The sequence below is a fragment of the Micropterus salmoides genome, unplaced genomic scaffold (assembly GCF_014851395.1).
Source record: "Micropterus salmoides isolate LMB-PRFRI ecotype aquatic unplaced genomic scaffold, ASM1485139v1 Ms_hic_scaffold_5, whole genome shotgun sequence".
Classification (NCBI taxonomy): Eukaryota; Metazoa; Chordata; class Actinopteri; order Centrarchiformes; family Centrarchidae; genus Micropterus; species Micropterus salmoides.
Window position 1 is genome coordinate 18744210 of NW_024044237.1, and position 20653 is coordinate 18764862.

Genomic DNA, 20653 nt, shown 5'->3' on the forward strand with positions numbered 1-20653 from the left:
CAAGTGAAGTGTTTCATTAGCCCAGATTTACCTTTCAAAATCAAATCTTCATCGACTAATTTTTATAGCCTGATGTCTGACGATGTTTTGGACCGTGAAACGGTGCCTGAATATAATATAACAATAACAGCAATCGACGAGGGCTCCCCGCCGTATTCTGCAAACAAGACAATTCATTTAAAAATATCGGACGTAAACGACTACGCCCCAGTGTTCCCACAACCATTTTTGACAACTTTCATTACTGAAAATAATTCACCTGGCATGTCACTCCTCTCTGTCAAAGCCAATGACAAAGACTCTGGCAACAACGCGCGCATTTCTTACTTTCTTGAAGATAGCCAACTGAACGGGATGTCAGCCTCCACTTATTTTTCAGTGAATGCGGAGAGTGGAGAGATACTTGCTGTGCGTTCCTTCGACTATGAGCAAACAAAAGAGTTCCATATTCGCGTCAAAGCGCAGGATGGAGGCTCTCCTTCACTCAGTAGCAACGTGACTGTGAAAATAATGATCCAAGACCAGAACGACAACCCACCTCAGGTTCTGTACCCAGTCCAGACTGGTGGCTCTCTGGTGGCTGAAATGGTGCCTCGTTCAGCAGATGTGGGCTATCTGGTCACTAAAGTGGTGGCTGTTGATGTGGACTCTGGACAGAATGCCTGGCTCTCCTATAAACTGCAGAAAGCCACAGACAGGGCGCTGTTTGAAGTGGGCTTACAGAATGGAGAAATAAGAACTATCCGCCAAGTGACTGATAAAGATGCTGTGAAACAAAGACTGACTGTTATAGTGGAGGACAACGGGCAGCCCTCTCGTTCAGCTACAGTCATTGTTAACGTGGCGGTGGCGGACAGCTTCCCTGAAGTGCTGTCGGAGTTCACTGACTTTACACACGACAAGGAGTACAATGACAACCTGACTTTTTACTTAGTGCTGGCTTTGGCTGTAGTTTCCTTCCTCTTCATCACGTGTTTAGTGGTTATTATATCAGTGAAAATCTACAGATGGAGACGCGAGCGCCTGTTTTACAAATCCAGTGGGAATCTTCCTGTTATTCCGTATTACCCGCCCCTTTACGCAGACGTAGGAGGTACCGGTACGTTGAAACAGGCGTTCAGTTACGAGGTGTACGGAACTACTGACTCCAGGAAGAGCGATATAAAGTGCTCCCGACCCTTCAGTCAGAGTACTCTGAGTGTTGACCATAATGCTACCAGGACAGTGTCAAGGCATAAAACAGAGTCAGAGAACATGTTCACAGAGGTGAGATCAGCTGCATCGTTAAAATGTTGTTTTTTTTCTTGTTGATGTTTTTTTGTAATCAGTACTTCAGTTCAGTATATCCACTGCTCATCCATTATTTGGATGGTAGTGGTAATATCTACTATAAGTATTCAATGAAATGTCTACTTCAGACATCAGATTCTTATTGTGGTAAAAGTAGTCAACAAGTATTTCGTCTCTTTATCTTGTGCGGGTTTGGGTTTAGTGGGATAATGATCATTTGATAGTAGGCTATATGGAACATCTGATCTTTCACTGTTTCAGCAAGTATCATCACTGGATTTTCATGTTGTTTCATGCCCCTTTCTACTGGACCATCTTTGCCACCCCCTAAAAGAAGAAAGATATTAAATGTTTTTAGATTTAGATAGAGTTAAACAGAAAATATTACTAAAATGATACATACGTCTTGTTCTCCCATTTTTGCTTCTCACTCAGTAGTCAAAATGCATTCATTAATGTTCTAAATTAGTATTGCACAAACTCCAACACTGATGTTGACTCTCTAGCATGTGTTGTACAAAGGCTATGCCAGATACTAATTTTTGCTTTATGACACTTCATCCTTCTTTATGTATTGACATATTCTTTGCTGCTTTCCCCTACTTTCCATTCTTTTGTCTTCATATTGTTTCATTTTTCATATAACACTGGCAATTATATGCAACATCTTGCATTGAAACATGATTTTATATGCAGACAAGCCAAGTAAAAATGTGTTAAGTTACCTATTTTTGGATCCCTTTCCACTTGGACAGACTGACTTACAGCATGCCTGATCAGAGAGCATTATGATTACCTGCAGAAGTACAGAAGCTACAATGAAAAACATCATTGTGGGCTTCATCCCTGCTAAAGCAACGCTACAGATTGCTCCCACATAGAAACACACAACCACACAGTGCACTACTTTTTCACTGACCTAGTTCCCTTCATAACACGGTGCAGCCATAGGCACACACTGAGAGAACAGAGCAGGGATGGATGAAGGCAAACCATAAGAAAAAGAGTTAATGTAAATCAATAAAAAATGCAAAGGATGACATAATAATTTTGATTAACAGGTTTAAAATGTGGAATGTTGGAACAGTTTCTACTGGTGATGGGAAGATTGAGAACAAGGGAGAGAAGCAGTGTGATGGAGAGGAAGAGAGAGGAAGCGGGGGAGGGGAAGAGGCACGTGGTAGCCGGCACCTTCCATCCCTGTGCAGCATTTGTGTTAGTGATGCACGGCAGCCATTTTGATCTGCAGCCCTCTTTGTCTGCTGAAATAGGGGGCTCAGGGAAGTCTTACGTGTGAAACAGTTTTGTCAGGCTGCAAATACTGTAAAGGACACAAACAACGAGAGATGTTTCTTTACAAAAAAAAATAATGGAATGGAAGACGAGAGAGAGATCTACACTGGTTATATAACAAATGACAAGGGGATGTCAGAATTCAGGGCAGAGACTGAATGTGAACTATGTGAAATCTAGCTGTCCACAAAGTCTGTAAGCTAATAGTTTTAATGAGCATTATATAAGCTAATACACACAGTAAGTTCCACAGTAACAGACTAGATTTGCTACCTCCTTTATGTGTCTCCACCTGTGAGGGTTTACATTATATATGTTGAAAATGAAAGTGGTGTGTTGTGTTTTAAAAGTGACATTGACTGGGAACACAATATCCAAGTTATTATAATGATGCCTGTAGTGAGTGAAAATACAGGCACTTGTGTTTGATGTCTGTTATATTTTCAATTTAGTGAACATAACTACTTAACGCTTGATGTGTGAGTGATGACTAAACGCTTGTATCATGTGGTTGAGTACAGCCTGTGTGAAGTTGTTTGCTCAGTTTTGTCCAGTATCAACAGGAAGCATTAGATCATCTAGTGTTTGTGTGTAGTCTGGTCGCCCTGGGTGGTGTATGTGTTTTAGTAGTAAAGTCTGCATGATGTTCAGGGTGTGTGCATGTGAAACTAGAAACTACAAGGCTTACATAGGTTAATGGTGGTAACCCCCATATCCGCTGGAAGCAGTCTGTCATCATTATTAGCCCACATCTGTGTCAGGTTTACCTGTTTCAGCTGTGTTGAAACCATTATGTCTCATTTTCTCAGGTTTGTTAGAGGTGAAGGTTTTTACTGAGTACCATAAATTCTTTCGGCCAATGTCTTCATAGGGGTCAAAGATCACAGAAATGTCTTTGCAAGCAGCTAAATGGTTCAGTCTGTTTTTTACCCTATACACCTCTTTTATCTTTCTCTTTTTTAAGAAACCTACCTTGGAGCTGTTTTCATTCATTTTGGATCTTACACAAAGCCCCAGTCATCAGTTTGCTCATCTTGTTACAGACCACAAAACTATAAGCACGTGCAGAAGCTCCTGGTTCCCACAGGCCCAAACTCTTGTTTAAGTGTCCCTCCTTCCAAGCCAAACTGTCTGGTGAGCAGCTGTGTGCCCATGTGTATGCCGGTGGGGCTCAGCAACACGCTGTGCACTGTGTGTGTTTGGGGATGTGGTTAATGTTTGGACTATAACCCCTCATTGTATTTTTGTTTACAAAATATCCCAGATATATGAGTTATAAGGGACATTGTGTGTGTGTGTATCTTTAATATACTGAGCATGATAGCAACAAAAAAAACTTTAACATAGCTCCAGTGCATAATACTTTCTCCACTTGATGACTGCTGCTGCCTGTCCCTCTGGAACTGTTGTTTTGTTGTTTTACACAAAAGGGAGCATTTAAGCTTGTAAAGGATAGGGGCCAAGCATTTTGAGAGCATCTCTAAACTAAAGCTTCAAGCTTCTCTCCTGTAAGCATCCATACTGCTCAGGTGCCAAGAACACAACAAAGTTATGTAGCAGACCCCGACTTTGTCTTTCACTGTGGAAGAAGTAAATTTTCTTTTGGAAGGACAAGCATTAAAGAACATATTCTGTGTGCAACATTTATTGATACATTGAATGGTCAAACATGTAGAGATAGAAAATATATTGATTATTATGATACAGATCACAATTTTACTGTGTACTCCTCAGGTGCATTAGATTGATGGCAGGACAATACCTGATGATTTGTGCACAATGTTTATTTTCAAGGAACCTGAAGAGAATACAAGTAAGGACGTGCATAGTATAATTATCTATACCTTTCTTTGCATGAAGTCAGGTAAATTAGACATATGTTTGCTAAAGAACACACAAAATATGCTGTCTTTGGATGTGTGTTGGTGTCCCAGAGGTGGAAGTGTGGAGTTCTGTACTGGCTGGTTCTCTGAGGAGGATTACACCAGGGATTTACCCAGAATAGTGTAATATAGGGCAATGGCAAAGTTGTGTCAAGCACACAAAGACTTACCACTTATAGATCATCCACATAGGCTTTACTAAAATATAGGCTATTCTCAAAGGTCACATTCCTCAGTGTCAGGGTACGGCATTAATGTATGTGTGTGTGTTTTATTGTCCTAAACATTCGGAAGAAGCCTAGCCTTCTAGGAGATTAAAGATGTAGTGCATTATAATTATTATGCCATTGTACTTACACTGACTTCCATGTAATTATCATGGATTATGTTCACTGCATTATTATATTGTATCCTAAGTGAGCAATTGGAATAACTATTTGTTTTGCAAATTGTCATTTACTCAATCACTGTAGTTAACACTGTGTAAGATTGTAGCTAAAAGTGGATGTGCGCTGTTCAGCAGTCATTCTTGGTTTCCAACAGTCTTCCTTTTTCCTCCTGATCTCATTTTCTGCATCCCTCCCCTCCCCCTCTCCAGCTGCACCGCTCTGCTGCAAAGAGAGAAAGGGACAGAGAGAAAGGGAGAGGGACATTGCTCAGTGTAGGACATTTTGTTCAGTCTATAAAAAGTCATTATACGCCATACGGTGTCATTTCAACCCTGTGTAGGTCGCAATGTTCATGACAAGTAGAAATATCTCACTTTTCAGCCATTTATCAAGAGATTCTTTATTACCCAGTTTGTTACTTTGTTTGAACAACATATCATCAGTGTAGTGTGTCTGTCTGAGCATTGCTTCCTTCCTTTCCTCTGCCCTCCTCTTAATCCTCCATGTTGTTTTTGAAGCTCTTTTTTTTGCCACCATTGCCAGCTCACATGAAGCAGGGTGGGATGCGAGCAAGCGAGGTGAGATGTGTTACCATAGCAACAAGCTGACTCACTGGCAGGACTGTACCATTCTTCATTGAACCTCAGGGGTACCAGCACCAGATGCAGCCTCTGAGCTCTGACGGCTCCCAGCATTTGGTGATACTGTGAGGACAGGAGACGCCCCTGTTTTCGTAAATAGCTGCAGCATCCTCAGAACTGGCGTGGCTGATGATGGAGAAAGGGGAGGGGGAGAGGGTGATCATGGCTGCTTTTGATATTTCTTCTGATGGATGCTACTCTGTTTGTTTTGCCTTCCCCTGTTTCAGCAAACCTATGTCCATGATGCATGTATTGACTAAGATTAACCAATTTCTTTTTAATTTCTTTGTTTTCATTATATGAAAAGAACAACAAACTTTGGGTTTTGTTTTCTTGTTGCTTATTCTCCAAGTTGTCCTGTTTATTTTGGATTTGTGTGTCTTTTGAACCAACACTGATTTTGTGTTTTTATTTAAAATGTGTTCATGTGTACAAACAAAAGGTATATTACCTACAGTTTATGATTTAAACTAAAGTACACAGGTCTTATAAAAAAGCAATTGCTGCTTTACTTTGCCTAAGAAGCTTGCATTTTCCCTCACAAAGACATTCATACACACATCAGCTGTGACAAACACAGGGTCACAGAGCAAAGAATCTCATTAATAAGGCATGGATTCATCTCAGGGCATCGCCTTGAGGCCCCCTGCTGTTGCTATTAGGGTAGTGGCTTTGTGCAGCAGTGCAGTATTTTGGTTGTGAGTCATACAATGGTGGTGTTAGCATGGTTTCAAGTCTTCAGTTTCCTCTGCAGTGACTGTGTTAGTGTTTTGGTGTAGGCTGAAGTGTTTGTACTGTACCAAAGGATGTTTATGCTTCAGTTTGAAAGGGGAATTGATTGTTGTACCCAGCTTCTATTGTATATAATCTAACATAACAAAGTATTTAGTGACTGCTGTGGAAAATGGTTCACAAAACCATGACTGGATATATTTTTGGTAAAGCAGCCAAGGTGACCTGCAACTTTGCACTGTGTAGTGCCATTCTTTATCCAAAGAGTTACAGCTACTGCCAGTCTTTATCAACATTTTATTTTGTTTCATCATAATTATCATCCCTCTTACAAGGACAGCAATGCTACAACAAAGTTTCATTCCTCTCTCTCTGTCTCTCCCTCACTAACTAATTCATACACACACAAACACACTCATATTGCTTTGTTCCCCAATTTTATGTATGAGTTTGATACTTTTGTTTGACACTTAGCATAGTTCATTCTTTCATCAATTAAGGTTATGACCCATTCCTGATTCAGTATTGTTTGAACATACAGCTCTATTTGTTATATTACCATTATAACACATAAAATAATTGTATCATACTTTTGTATTTTTTTTCTTTCTTGCTTTCTGATGATCAATAAGCCACAAGAGTTTTCTCATTCTTTTTATTTTGTTTGTGTATGTGCTGATGGGTGCTTAATCTTATCATCATTACACTGACTGGAGGCTGATACAGATCAAACAACACATAATTGTTTCCACATTTTGAAACATTATTAGCTTATGTTAACATACATCATCCTGTTTTTGTCCAATCATGAGAGACAATTTATCCTCAACAGAAATCAACAGAAATGACACACACTATGAATCACTACACAAAATCACAACTCCATTTGTTGTCAGCCACGCGCTAAGTAGGATGGTTGCTGTACTTCCCAAAACCAGACTCTGTATGCTGACCACCAGTCTAACTGACATCCTTTCTCTCTTGTTTTTCTCTTTCATGTGTCCCTCTTGTTGCCTGGTGCGTCTTCCTGTTTCCTCCCTGACTCCTGTTAAATCCTGACTCACCAAACAAGGTAAGAAATAGTTTTCATCTATATTGTTCACAGCCATTAAACACATACAAAACATATATGATTAAACAAGCAGCACCGATTACTGATTCACTGAGAACTGAAGATCCTACTCTAGATCGCCACGCAGTGACACAATTTAACACATATCCTATAAACTATAGAGGTGATGCGTGTCCAAACATTACACATGCATCAAGCGGTTTATCAGATTTTCCACCAGTAACACATATCTCACAAAATATCTATCACCACTGATGGCTGCTTCAGTCAGGCATTGATAACAGGACCTATTTTTGGCAACAGATCAAGTGTGACAGTGTGAGTGGCTTGATGCTAAAAATATGATGCATTGTGTTTTATCTGGCTGGGCTGTTACACTGAATTACACTTATTATCACATGGACCTACTTTACAATCTATACTGTAGATTAGTGGGGAATCTAATTGTAATACCTTTCTCTGGGTATTAAATGATAAATTACACTTTAATCTCAAAATATTTTGAGCATTTCAGCATTTTCTTTTCCTTTGTAAATACCCTGTTTTTCAAGGTACCAAAGTACATTACATTTGACCACATGCTGAATAAGTTGGACATCTCTCTCCACTAACAGGCTTATGTGGTTTAAGTATTAGCAGGGAAAAACAGCTGTTAAAGTAACTTGTGCCTGAAAGAAGTACTGTACCAGCACTTAGTCCATCATTAAGCATGACATTATAGTCGTTAAATAAAAGAAAGCACAAAGCAGTGGGTAAAGAAAGTACAACACAAGTAAAAGTTTAGAAAAATGCAGTCTATGTGACACAAATATAGTATGTTAAGAGCACATTCACAAGTCTAACTATAGTACTCTAACATAATAGAGGAGACTGATTAAAACTTAGTCAGGGGGTAAATAAAGAAGGTGTTTATTCAACTCTATGGTCATTTTTGATGCTGTAATTTTATTGTATGGTGTTCTTCATATGCTCAGTTTTTAGTTTAAGTACACATAGTTGCTGTTGAACTGTATTGCATTATGCATAGAGGTGTGTCTGTTTTTCATCCTGCTCCCATTTATATAAATTGAGGGGACAAAATAATAGAAACACTTGTCAGTATAACATAATACAATTCAACAGCACCCAAAGTGATGTATCAGTTGAATCAACACCTCTCTTTTTTTATATATTATAACCTTCACACAATGTATTGCAGGGCTGTTGTATCAGACTGCATTAGTTTTAGCTAGGTGCAACTGAGTGTATTTATAACTGAGGTACACAAATACTAGAAAAATATAATAGACACCATACAGCTTTAAAACATGCCATACAACTGATTTGACACACAAACATCTAACAGAGTAGTCTTAAGAAAACCTAAACATTCTGTATGTTGGGTCGTATTTATAGATGGAATGTTGTGTTTCATTGCTTAAGACGAACTGACACTGAATGATTAGAAAAAAAGATTTTTTTCCTAATCATTCAGTGTCAATTCATCTGATACAGGTTAGGGTAATTAAAAGTATGCATTAACTGTATAGTCATTATCATGTTGAACGATGACTGTATGGGGTGTGGCACAGTGGTTAGCACTGTCATCTCACGACAAGTTCAAATATGGCTAGATGGGTCCTTTTTGGTGGAGTGTGCATGCTCCCCTTTGTCTGTGTGAGTGTAAATCTGCTTGATGTTGATGTGTGTTAGCCACCTGACCAGGGTGTACCCTGCCTCCTGTCCTGTGCGGGCGGGATAGGATCCCGCCTATACAGGATAAGTGGGTATAGAAAATAGATGAATGGGTAGATTGGATGGAGATAAAATATCAGTAGTAAGGTTTGGTAAAAAGGTCTATTCTACTTCAACACTTTGTACTGTAGTTCAACACCTGATAGTGAACGCATGCAATATCTTAACATGAAGTTTAAAGTGTGAATAAAATGCATGTGTTTCCACTTTGTATATTTTTTGATGCCTACAAATATCAGCCCTGGAAATAACATACTGGGCTAGTAGCAAAATAGCATCAAATTCACTTTATACATACTATAACACACCATAAGTATATTATTGTAAGTATACAGATAGCATAATAATATGTTTTTATAATATACAAACTTGATTATAAGTGTGACAATATATTCTTGAGCTTATTTTACTCTGTATTCACCTTCATTATTTTCATTTCCTGTGTTTACAGCAGTGAAATTTTATTAGATGTGCTTCTGGCAGATCTACTCTATTTATTCAGTATAAAAAAATTGTGAGGAGGTTGAGATTTTGTTTTCCTGGCTGGCTGCTGTCTTCAGTGAGAGCCTGTGAGGCTGGCTGCCTCTCAGCATGCAGCAGCAGCAGTTGGCCGCCTGTGTGGCGCTGTCCACATTTGTGGTGCTGAAATCAGCACCAGCGCTCTCCCCTCCCTCTCGCTGTCTCTCTTGCTGCCTCTCTACATCTCCCTCTGTCGCCCACCTCCGTTTAGAGCAGATGACTATGATCAATACTCATTTCCTGAGTTTATTTTTCGTATTAATTTATATATATTGTAATGGATTATTTCACCACTCGTATATAAGCGTATAATGCCTGTTGCCAGCGGAGGGATAGTGCATAATTAGAGAGAGAATTAGAGAGAGAGAGGGAGACCGGGAGTAAACGCCTCCCTACACCATCTGCGCTTCCCCTCCCTTTTCGTTTGCTCTACAGACCTCCATACGGGTATTTTCGTTGGCTGCTGACAGAATTATTTATCCGAGGCTTGTGGAGAGCTGTGAAGATGTAATGACGTATGCAGGCTGCATTGGCTTTCTCTGGCCACAGGAAGGCAACGAAGAGCCTTGTCAACCACAAAGGCATGTGCATGCATGCAGGTACATAAAGACAAGAGGACAGATGGATGAACACAAATCATTATATGAGTTATCATATAATGATCAGTCTTCAGTTATTTGTACTAACTCATCTATTATCTACTACTTTCATAGATAATTATTTTATAATATAGTCTACATATATATATATTTGAGAAATTAAATACACATTTTAAATCGTTGCAGTTGATGGTGAGGCTGTTTAATGAATTGTGTAATAATATTTCATATTATAAATCTCAATCACCCGGAAATTTTTATATGGATCTTACTTTTACGTCACTACTCTGTAGACATTTACTGATGCCACGATTGGTGGAAATGGGTATTCTCCGTCCACCAATGACATGCAGAGCTGTACAAAGAGATCTACTCCCTCTCGCCGAGTAGCTTTGGCGTCTTAGCCATTACAATGTTCTGCACAGGAGGAGAGGGATGCATATGCAGACATAAAGCATGACTGTCACTGTTATGTATGAGGACGCATCGACATTGGATCATAGACCTTATATACATAATCAGTTAAGAAGTTTGAGTCGGAGTGAAAAGATATGGGATTTATGGAACGAGGAATAATGTGGAAGAAACTGCCTGTCTTGCAGGTGATTTTGTGGTGGCATCATTTCTTTCTCTTGTGGAGTACAATAGACGGACAGACTCGCTACAGCATCCCGGAGGAACTGAAACAGGGCTCTGTGGTAGGAAATCTAGCCAAAGATTTGGGTTTGGTTGTTTCTGAACTATATCAACGTAAATTGCGGATAACGTCGGAGGCTGGTAAGCAGTATTTTAGTATAGACTTGGGGAAGGGAGAACTGGTGGTGATTGATAGGATAGATAGAGAGGAGCTATGCGGACAAAGACCGTCGTGTTTGTTGCCTTTGGAACTAGTTATAGACAACCCTCTACAGTTACATAGAGTTGAAATTGAAATACAGATACAAACGATAATTCTCCTAGTTTTGTTACTAAGGAGAAAGTGGTGAAAATTGCAGAGCTGGTAAATCCAGGCGCGCGGTTTCCTTTGGAAAGTGCACAGGATTCCGATGTCGGCACTAATTCTGTACGCTCTTACCTCATAAGCAAAAATGATAATTTCAAATTGACTGTTAAAAACCACAAGGATGGAAGAAAAATCCCTGAACTGGTCCTCGAAAAACCGCTTGATCGAGAAAAGCTGCCTGTACACAATCTGATCCTCACTGCTGTAGATGGAGGAGATCCGGTGCGCTCAGGGACATCTGAAATTACAGTTATAGTACTTGATATTAATGATAATGCGCCACAGTTTGAGAGACAGGTATATGAGGCTAATGTCAGCGAAAAGGCAACACCTGGAACTGATATATTGCATGTTAAAGCTACAGATGCAGACGAAGGACTAAACGGAGTAATTGAATATTTTTTTGCAGAGCAAACTACAGATCTGATTTTATCGTTATTTGACATTGAACCTTCTACTGGAGCTATTGTTGTCAAAGGAATTTTAGACCATGAAACTAACTCCTTTCATAGATTTGACATAACTGCCAAAGACAAAGGTAATCCTGAGATGGATGGGCATTGTGGTGTCGAAATTAAAATAGTTGACATTAACGACAATGTTCCTGAAATAATTGTGACGTCCTTAACAACACCTGTTCCAGAAGATTCCGCAACCGGAACAGTTATTGCATTGATAAGTGCAAAAGACCCAGATTCGGGTGACAACGGAAAGGTTACGTTGAGGGTGTCTTCCAAATCCCCGTTCAGGTTAAATCCCTCGTTCTCTAACCATTACTCATTGGTGACAAATGGGCCACTTGACCGTGAAAGAAATGGCCAGTATAGTGTCACAATAAGTGCTACTGATTCTGGAAAACCCCCATTATCGAGTGAAAAAGTAATACTTGTTGAATTGTTAGACGTAAATGACAACCCGCCCGTTTTCTCCCATCCTTCTTATGTCGTTTATGTAAAAGAGAACAATGCTCCTGGGAAGATTTTGTGCTCAGTTTCAGCAAGTGATCCTGATACGGATGCCAACGCGAAGGTCTCCTACTCCATCTTGGACTCTAAAGTGCAGGACGTGTCTGTCTCATCTTATGTTTACATTAACTCAGATAACGGCAGCATCTACAGCATGCACTCGTTTGACTATGAGAAACTGAAGGTGTTTCAGATTCAGGTTCAGGCAAAGGACCAGGGCTCTCCGTCTCTCAGCAGCAACGCCACCGTCCATGTTTTTATCCTGGACCAGAACGACAATGCCCCCGCTGTTATTTACCCCTCCTCCGCTGCCCTGGGCTCCCTCTCTCACCAGAGGATGCCCCGCTCCGCTAAAGCGGGTCACCTGGTCACAAAGGTGACGGCTGTGGACGCTGACTCGGGCCATAACGCCTGGATCTCCTACAGACTGGCGGAGGCCACAGACGCCTCTCTGTTCACTGTCAATCTGTACACAGGGGAGGTGAGGACTAAACGCGCTGCGTCCGAGCAGGACGACTCCTCTCAGAGGCTGCTTATAGAGATCAAGGACGACGGGGAACCGGTCCAGTCCTCCACCGTCACGGTGTCCATCCTGCTGGAGGACGGCCTCCATGAGCCCATCTTAGACCTCCGACAGAAAGCGGCCGAGCCCAGCAAGAAAACTGGGAGAATCACCCTTTATCTGATTCTCTCTCTGGCCTCGGTGTCCGGGCTGTCTCTGCTGACTTTTCTCATCTTAGCGGTTAAATGCATCAGGAACAGCAGAAGCAGCGGTAGTTGCTGCACGAGACGGAGCGACTGTGATGATTACAAGAACCCCAACAGAAACCTGCAGATACAACTCAATACTGACGGACCTATAAAGTACGTGGAGGTCCTGGGAGGAGACATGTTGTCTCAGAGTCAGTCCTTCAGGTCCTGTATGTCTCCGATGTCAGAGTACAGTGATTTCACTTTGATTAAACCCAGCAGCACCACTGACTTTAAGGAGGTGATCAGTGTTCTGGATGCGTCTTTACCCGACAGCACCTGGACCTTTGAGAGCCAGCAGGTGAGCAGAAAACAAAATGCAGATTTTAAGATTTTTATCTATCGTTTTGTTAAAGACTGTGTTTAGAAACAGTTAAATGTGTTGAAAACATTTGTCAATATAGTCTCACATACATTTCCATAGCCATTTCTGAATAGTTTAGCACCGCGATGGTGGATAGCGACCCTTTGTGTAATGCAGCGGTGCTTAAAGGCTTATGATCAAAGTATGTGTGCGGGCGTGTGTTTTCCTCTGTAGTCTTTTCAGAAAAAAAATCGTATTCTGTATGCTTCTTTAAAGTGATTCATTAAAAAAAACTATCACTGTATAGATTGTGATTGAAGTTGCATTGGTCAGGCTTATTGTTTGTTCTTTCTTTCTATATCTTTCTTTCTTTCTCTTTAAAAGAAACTCCCTAATTTTACAGTGATATATGTTACCTTTACATACTTTGACGTGCCATGAGCTTTAAAAATTGTCTTTTGGTTAAAGTGAAGGGGCAAAATGGGAATATATGCTGCCACTTTAAGAGTGTCGATCAGTTTCCCTGTCATTGGATGGTAGATGAGGATACTGTGCACCAATAGGATTCTAAACTGTACAAAGCAATCTTGTCCCTGCCCCCATTCAGCCCCAGTGCTGTAACATTAGAATCCAAAGAGCTAGAGGAGAGACAACAATGAGCTCGTATTTTACAATAGGGCATTTTTATATTTTACCTTACAGCCATGCTCAGTAATTATGGAAATTATTATATTGCAGTAATATCTGCGATGGGTGGATTTCAGCATTGTTCAATGCAATATGTCGATTGGAATTAATGTGTTATAGCGGACTAAGGATGACAAAGAGAATGGGATACCGAGACTGGAGATGGCAGGCGCTTTGGTGGCATCATTTCTTTCTCTTGTGGAGTACAATAAACGGACAAACTCGTTACAGCATCCCGGAGGAACTAAAACAGGGCTCTGTGGTAGGAAATCTAGCCAAAGATCTGGGTTTGGGACTATCTGAGATTTTTGACCGTAAGCTGCGTGTCGCCTCTGAGGCTGGTGAGCAGTATTTCAGTGTGGATGCGGGGAAGGGCGAGCTGGTGGTGAATGACAGAATAGACAGAGAGGCTTTATGCGGACAAAGCGCTAGCTGTGTGTTGCCTCTGCAGGTTGTAATTGAAGACCCATTACAACTTTTTCGTGTTGAGGTAGAAATACAAGACATTAATGATAATGCACCTAGATTTCCATCAAATGATATCACATTGGAGGTGGCGGAATCTACGGGCTTAGGTGTTCGTTTTCCTTTAGAGAGTGCCATAGACCCAGATGTTGGCAGTAATTCATTAAAGTCATACACTCTCAGTAAAGATGAATGTTTTAATATTAGAGTTAAAGAAGTTGCAGGTGGAAGGAAAGTCCCTGAGTTAATTTTATCAAAAAGTTTAGATAGAGAGGTAAAGACTGCTCATAAGCTTCTTTTGACAGCTCTAGATGGAGGCAGCCCAGTAAGATCAGGGACCGCTCAGCTATTTATTACAGTTCTTGACAACAACGATAACGTTCCAGCTTTTGAGAAAACGATGTATAAAGTGTCAATTAGTGAAAATGCTGCAGAAGGTGCATTAATAGTGCAAACAAAAGCGACAGACATGGATGATGGTCAAAACGGGGAGATAGAATACTTATTTGGATCGCACACATCAGATACTGTTCTCTCTGTTTTTAGTATCGATCATATATCGGGAACAATATTTCTTAAAGGAAAACTAGATTTCGAAGCAACTGCAAATTATGAATTAGACATAAGTGCGAAAGATAAAGGCAGCCCGAGAATGGAGGGGCATTGTACTGTGCATGTTGAAGTTTTAGATGTTAACGATAATGCCCCAGAAATAATACTCACCTCTCATTCAAAGCCAGTACGCGAAGACTCGCCTAATGGTACCGTTGTAGCTTTAATTAGTGCTCGAGACCTTGACTCCGGTGACAACGGTAAAATAACTTTACAGCTTCCCAAGAAATCTCAATTTGCTCTGAAACCATCGTTTTCTCATAATTATGCACTGGTTACCAGTGGTGTTTTAGACCGAGAAAATGTCTCCGATTATAATATTGAGATAACAGCCAGTGATTTAGGTTCTCCCTCGCTGTCGAGTAAGAAAATTATACCTGTCAGCATCATCGATGTGAATGACAACCCTCCTGTCTTCACTCAGCCCTCCTATAACGTATATTTAAAAGAGAACGGGGTACCAGGGTCTATACTGTACTCAGTATCAGCATCTGACCTGGATTTTGGTGAAAACGCCAAAATCTCTTACTCTATACTGGACTCTAAAGTGCAGGACGTGTCTGTCTCATCTTATGTTTACATTAACTCAGATAACGGCAGCATCTACAGCATGCACTCGTTTGACTATGAGAAACTGAAGGTGTTTCAGATTCAGGTTCAGGCAAAGGACCAGGGCTCTCCGTCTCTCAGCAGCAACGCCACCGTCCATGTTTTTATCCTGGACCAGAACGACAATGCCCCCGCTGTTATTTACCCCTCCTCCGCTGCCCTGGGCTCCCTCTCTCACCAGAGGATGCCCCGCTCCGCTAAAGCGGGTCACCTGGTCACAAAGGTGACGGCTGTGGACGCTGACTCGGGCCATAACGCCTGGATCTCCTACAGACTGGCGGAGGCCACAGACGCCTCTCTGTTCACTGTCAATCTGTACACAGGGGAGGTGAGGACTAAACGCGCTGCGTCCGAGCAGGACGACTCCTCTCAGAGGCTGCTTATAGAGATCAAGGACGACGGGGAACCGGTCCAGTCCTCCACCGTCACGGTGTCCATCCTGCTGGAGGACGGCCTCCATGAGCCCATCTTAGACCTCCGACAGAAAGCGGCCGAGCCCAGCAAGAAAACTGGGAGAATCACCCTTTATCTGATTCTCTCTCTGGCCTCGGTGTCCGTGCTGTCTCTGCTGACTTTTCTCATCTTAGCGGTTAAATGCATCAGGAACAGCAGAAGCAGCGGTAGTTGCTGCACGAGACGGAGCGACTGTGATGATTACAAGAACCCCAACAGAAACCTGCAGATACAACTCAATACTGACGGACCTATAAAGTACGTGGAGGTCCTGGGAGGAGACATGTTGTCTCAGAGTCAGTCCTTCAGGTCCTGTATGTCTCCGATGTCAGAGTACAGTGATTTCACTTTGATTAAACCCAGCAGCACCACTGACTTTAAGGAGGTGATCAGTGTTCTGGATGCGTCTTTACCCGACAGCACCTGGACCTTTGAGAGCCAGCAGGTGAGCAGAAAACAACCATTGATCTTAATAATTGAAAGAAAACATTGCTATGTTTATTTATTACAGGACATACTCGATCATAGCATAGTGTGATAGTCAATCAACTGTGCAAACTAAAGATATATATCTGTCTCTCTGTCTGCAGTAGGCCATGGGTCGGTTGGTCTGCCTGTTTGCCCTCTTTCCTGTCTGTTTTCATCGTTAGATTTCGCAATGTCTTTTTTAGATTTGATTTGAATGTGAGAAAATCTAAGCCCTTTGCAATAAATGTATTCAGAGACGGTTAAAATAGTGACATGCATCAATGTAGTGTGCACACTCATTTGAACAATTCAGCACCATGAGACTGGACAGCGACTGTGAAATTTAGCCAGGATCATGTAACGTCAGAACATTTTCGATTTATTTACTTTATGCAGTTATATTGACTTTAGATGATTGTTTAATATTTTTGTTGCGTCCACAGTATCTGTGATGAAAAATTTAATTTTATCTTTTAAATTACTTTGGGGCATTGATGGCAAAGTGGTTTTCATGTATCTTCTATGTTTGACACCTATGAGGCTTTCTCATGTATTTGACATTCAGTAATATTTGTCATCATCATTCCACATGAAAGCTTACAAAGGGTATAGATGCTGTCACTTTAAGAGTGTCGATCAGTTTCCCTCTCATTGGATGGTGGAAATGGATGTTGTGCACCAATAGGATTCAGAACTGTACAAAGCAATCTAGTCCCTGCCCCCATGCAGCCTTACCGCTGTAACACTTTGAATGCAAAGGGCTGGAGGAGGGAGACAGCTATGAGCTCACATTTTCTAAGATTTAAACATAAGAACTTTAGCTTACAGTCATGCTCAAACATTGTGGAAATGTTTCTTTGGGGATATTATCTACCATCATGGATTCCAACATCGTTATAAACATGATCTCGATTGGAATTAATGTGTTGTAACGGACCAAGGATAACAAAGAGAATGGGATACCGAGACTGGAGATGGCAGGCGCTTTGGTGGCATCATTTCTTTCTCTTCTGGAGTACAATAAACGGACAAACACGTTACAGCATTCCGGAAGAACTGAAACAGGGCTCTGTGGTAGGAAATCTAGCCAAAGATCTTGGTTTGGGACTAACAGACATGTTTGACCGCAAGATGCGTGTCGCCTCTGAGGCTGGTGAGCAGTATTTCAGTGTGGATGCGGGGAAGGGCGAGCTGGTGGTGAATGACAGAATAGACAGAGAGGCTTTATGCGGACAAAGCGCCAGCTGTGTTCTACCTCTGCAAGTAGTTGTTGAAAATCCTTTGCAGTCGCATCGAATTGAAGTGGAAATAAGAGACACAAATGACAATTCTCCTAGTTTTCTTACACAGGAAATTAATCTTAAAATACCAGAATCAGTTGCAATTGGCAAACGCTTTCCTCTAGAGAGCGCGGAGGACCCTGATGTTGGAAGCAATTCTTTGAAAACTTACTCTCTAAGCAAAAACGAGTATTTTTCTCTAAAATTTAAAGACACTAAAAATGGTAAAGCTGTCCCAGAACTAATGTTAGAAAAGCCATTAGACCGGGAAAAGAATGCACTCCATCAGCTGCTGCTGACAGCATTAGACGGGGGAAACCCGGTCAAATCGGGAACCTGTAAGATTATCATTACAGTACTTGATAATAACGACAATTTTCCATTATTCAATGAAAACGAGTACAAAGTGTCTTTAAAAGAGAACAGCACCAAAGGAACATTTGTGATTAAACTGACAGCTACAGATGCCGATGATGGTCTCAATGGTGAAGTTAAATATTCTTTCGGGTCCCGCACTCCAGACTTTGTGCTATCAACATTTGGAATCAATGATATCACAGGAGAAATTGTATTAAAAGGAGCATTAGATTATGAGACTTCTAAATCATACCTCATCGATATAACTGCTAAAGACAAAGGCACTCCAGAAATGGAGGGCCACTGTCGTGTACAGTTGGACATAGAGGACATAAATGATAATGCTCCAGAAATTGTGCTTACTTCAAAACCCAGTCCTGTACGCGAGGACGCACCAAGTGGCACAGTTGTGGCTTTGATCAGTTCACGAGACGTTGACTCTGGTGATAATGGTAAAGTGAAGTTACAGCTTCCCAAACGTTCTCCTTTCACTCTGAAACCATCGTTCTCTAATAATTACGAACTGGTTACCAGTGGTGCTTTAGACCGAGAGAGTTTCTCAGAGTATACTGTTGAAATAACAGCCACCGATTCAGGCTCTCCTCCTCTCTCTAGTAAGAAAATTATACCTGTCAGCATCACTGATGTGAATGACAACCCTCCTGTCTTCACTCAGCCCTCCTATAATGTATATTTAAAAGAGAACGGGGTACCAGGGTCTATACTGTACTCAGTATCAGCATCTGACCTGGATTTTGGTGAAAACGCCAAAATCTCTTACTCTATACTGGACTCTAAAGTGCAGGACGTGTCTGTCTCATCTTATGTTTACATTAACTCAGATAACGGCAGCATCTACAGCATGCACTCGTTTGACTATGAGAAACTGAAGGTGTTTCAGATTCAGGTTCAGGCAAAGGACCAGGGCTCTCCGTCTCTCAGCAGCAACGCCACCGTCCATGTTTTTATCCTGGACCAGAACGACAATGCCCCCGCTGTTATTTACCCCTCCTCCGCTGCCCTGGGCTCCCTCTCTCACCAGAGGATGCCCCGCTCCGCTAAAGCGGGTCACCTGGTCACAAAGGTGACGGCTGTGGACGCTGACTCGGGCCATAACGCCTGGATCTCCTACAGACTGGCGGAGGCCACAGACGCCTCTCTGTTCACTGTCAATCTGTACACAGGGGAGGTGAGGACTAAACGCGCTGCGTCCGAGCAGGACGACTCCTCTCAGAGGCTGCTTATAGAGATCAAGGACGACGGGGAACCGGTCCAGTCCTCCACCGTCACGGTGTCCATCCTGCTGGAGGACGGCCTCCATGAGCCCATCTTAGACCTCCGACAGAAAGCGGCCGAGCCCAGCAAGAAAACTGGGAGAATCACCCTTTATCTGATTCTCTCTCTGGCCTCGGTGTCCGTGCTGTCTCTGCTGACTTTTCTCATCTTAGCGGTTAAATGCATCAGGAACAGCAGAAGCAGCGGTAGTTGCTGCACGAGACGGAGCGACTGTGATGATTACAAGAACCCCAACAGAAACCTGCAGATACAACTCAATACTGACGGACCTATAAAGTACGTGGAGGTCCTGGGAGGAGACATGTTGTCTCAGAGTCAGTCCTTCAGGTCCTGTATGTCTCCGATGTCAGAGTACAGTGATTTCACTTTGATTAAACCCAGCAGCACCACTGACTTTAAGGAGGTGATCAGTGTTCTGGATGCGTCTTTACCCGACAGCACCTGGACCTTTGAGAGCCAGCAGGTGAGCAGAGAATAAAATAATCTTCTTTATGTCTCCCTTTTTTTGCTTGTCTGTCATCGAGAGAGTTAATTTGATGCATACAAACTGCATTATCTCACTCAGGTTTATATTTTCAAAATTATTTTTTAAGTAATGTTTAATAGAGCAATATGGCTTTCGCTCATGCGTTTTGTTTTATATCCATCGTGTTTCTACACGCGTGTCACTGAACTTTGTGATTGATGTAGGATTCTATCACTTAAGAACATGTGCATTCTTCGGAAATAGCTCGCTAAATATATTAAATAAAGATATTAGCTGCTGTGGAGCTTCATGTGAGCTTCTGTTTTGTGATTGAATAATTGATTCAAACAGGGGCGCACAATTAATCAGGTACAATACATTTTAGTATTTGCGATGTTTCATGGTACTATAACCTATCTGGGCTAATTAAAATTTTAGCATGTACTGAAAGTCTAATGTTCCTTTTAATTTTATTTATTTGAATGTGAAGTTTATTATTAGACACCTTGCAACATTGATTAATTCATAGACATGTGAATGTAGTTATATACCTTGCTGTATGAATGGATTTACAGGAAAGTTAAAATCATGATAATAATTTTAAAGACGAAACATATCTTTCAGTAAACGCATCCAATTTATGTAATTGCTCATTGCAATTAGCATCCCATTGTGCCATTTCATACATTTTTGAAATGCAGTGCTGATGTGTCTGAAACACATTGCTGCATCGATCTTATTGGATGTAGGTTGCATGCTGTGCACCAATGGCATTAGGAGTTGTAC

General features: G+C 41.4%; 3 protein-coding genes and 1 pseudogene across 3 annotated transcripts in view; all 4 read left to right on the plus strand.

Annotated features, from left to right (window-relative positions):
• The window catches only part of LOC119889225 (protocadherin gamma-A11-like), a 261420-nt gene that overhangs the window by 203884 nt on the left and 36883 nt on the right, over positions 1-20653 (plus strand).
• LOC119889320 lies at positions 10483-13237 on the plus strand (annotated as a pseudogene).
• Positions 13567-16538, plus strand: LOC119889322 (protocadherin gamma-C5-like). Its single transcript, XM_038700242.1, has one exon. It carries the CDS (start codon positions 13971-13973, stop codon positions 16536-16538), a length of 2568 nt encoding a protein of 855 aa, XP_038556170.1. The 5' UTR covers positions 13567-13970.
• LOC119889236 (protocadherin gamma-C5-like) lies at positions 17228-19894 on the plus strand. The gene has a single exon (XM_038700155.1). It carries the CDS (start codon positions 17390-17392, stop codon positions 19877-19879), a length of 2490 nt encoding a protein of 829 aa, XP_038556083.1. The 5' UTR covers positions 17228-17389; the 3' UTR covers positions 19880-19894.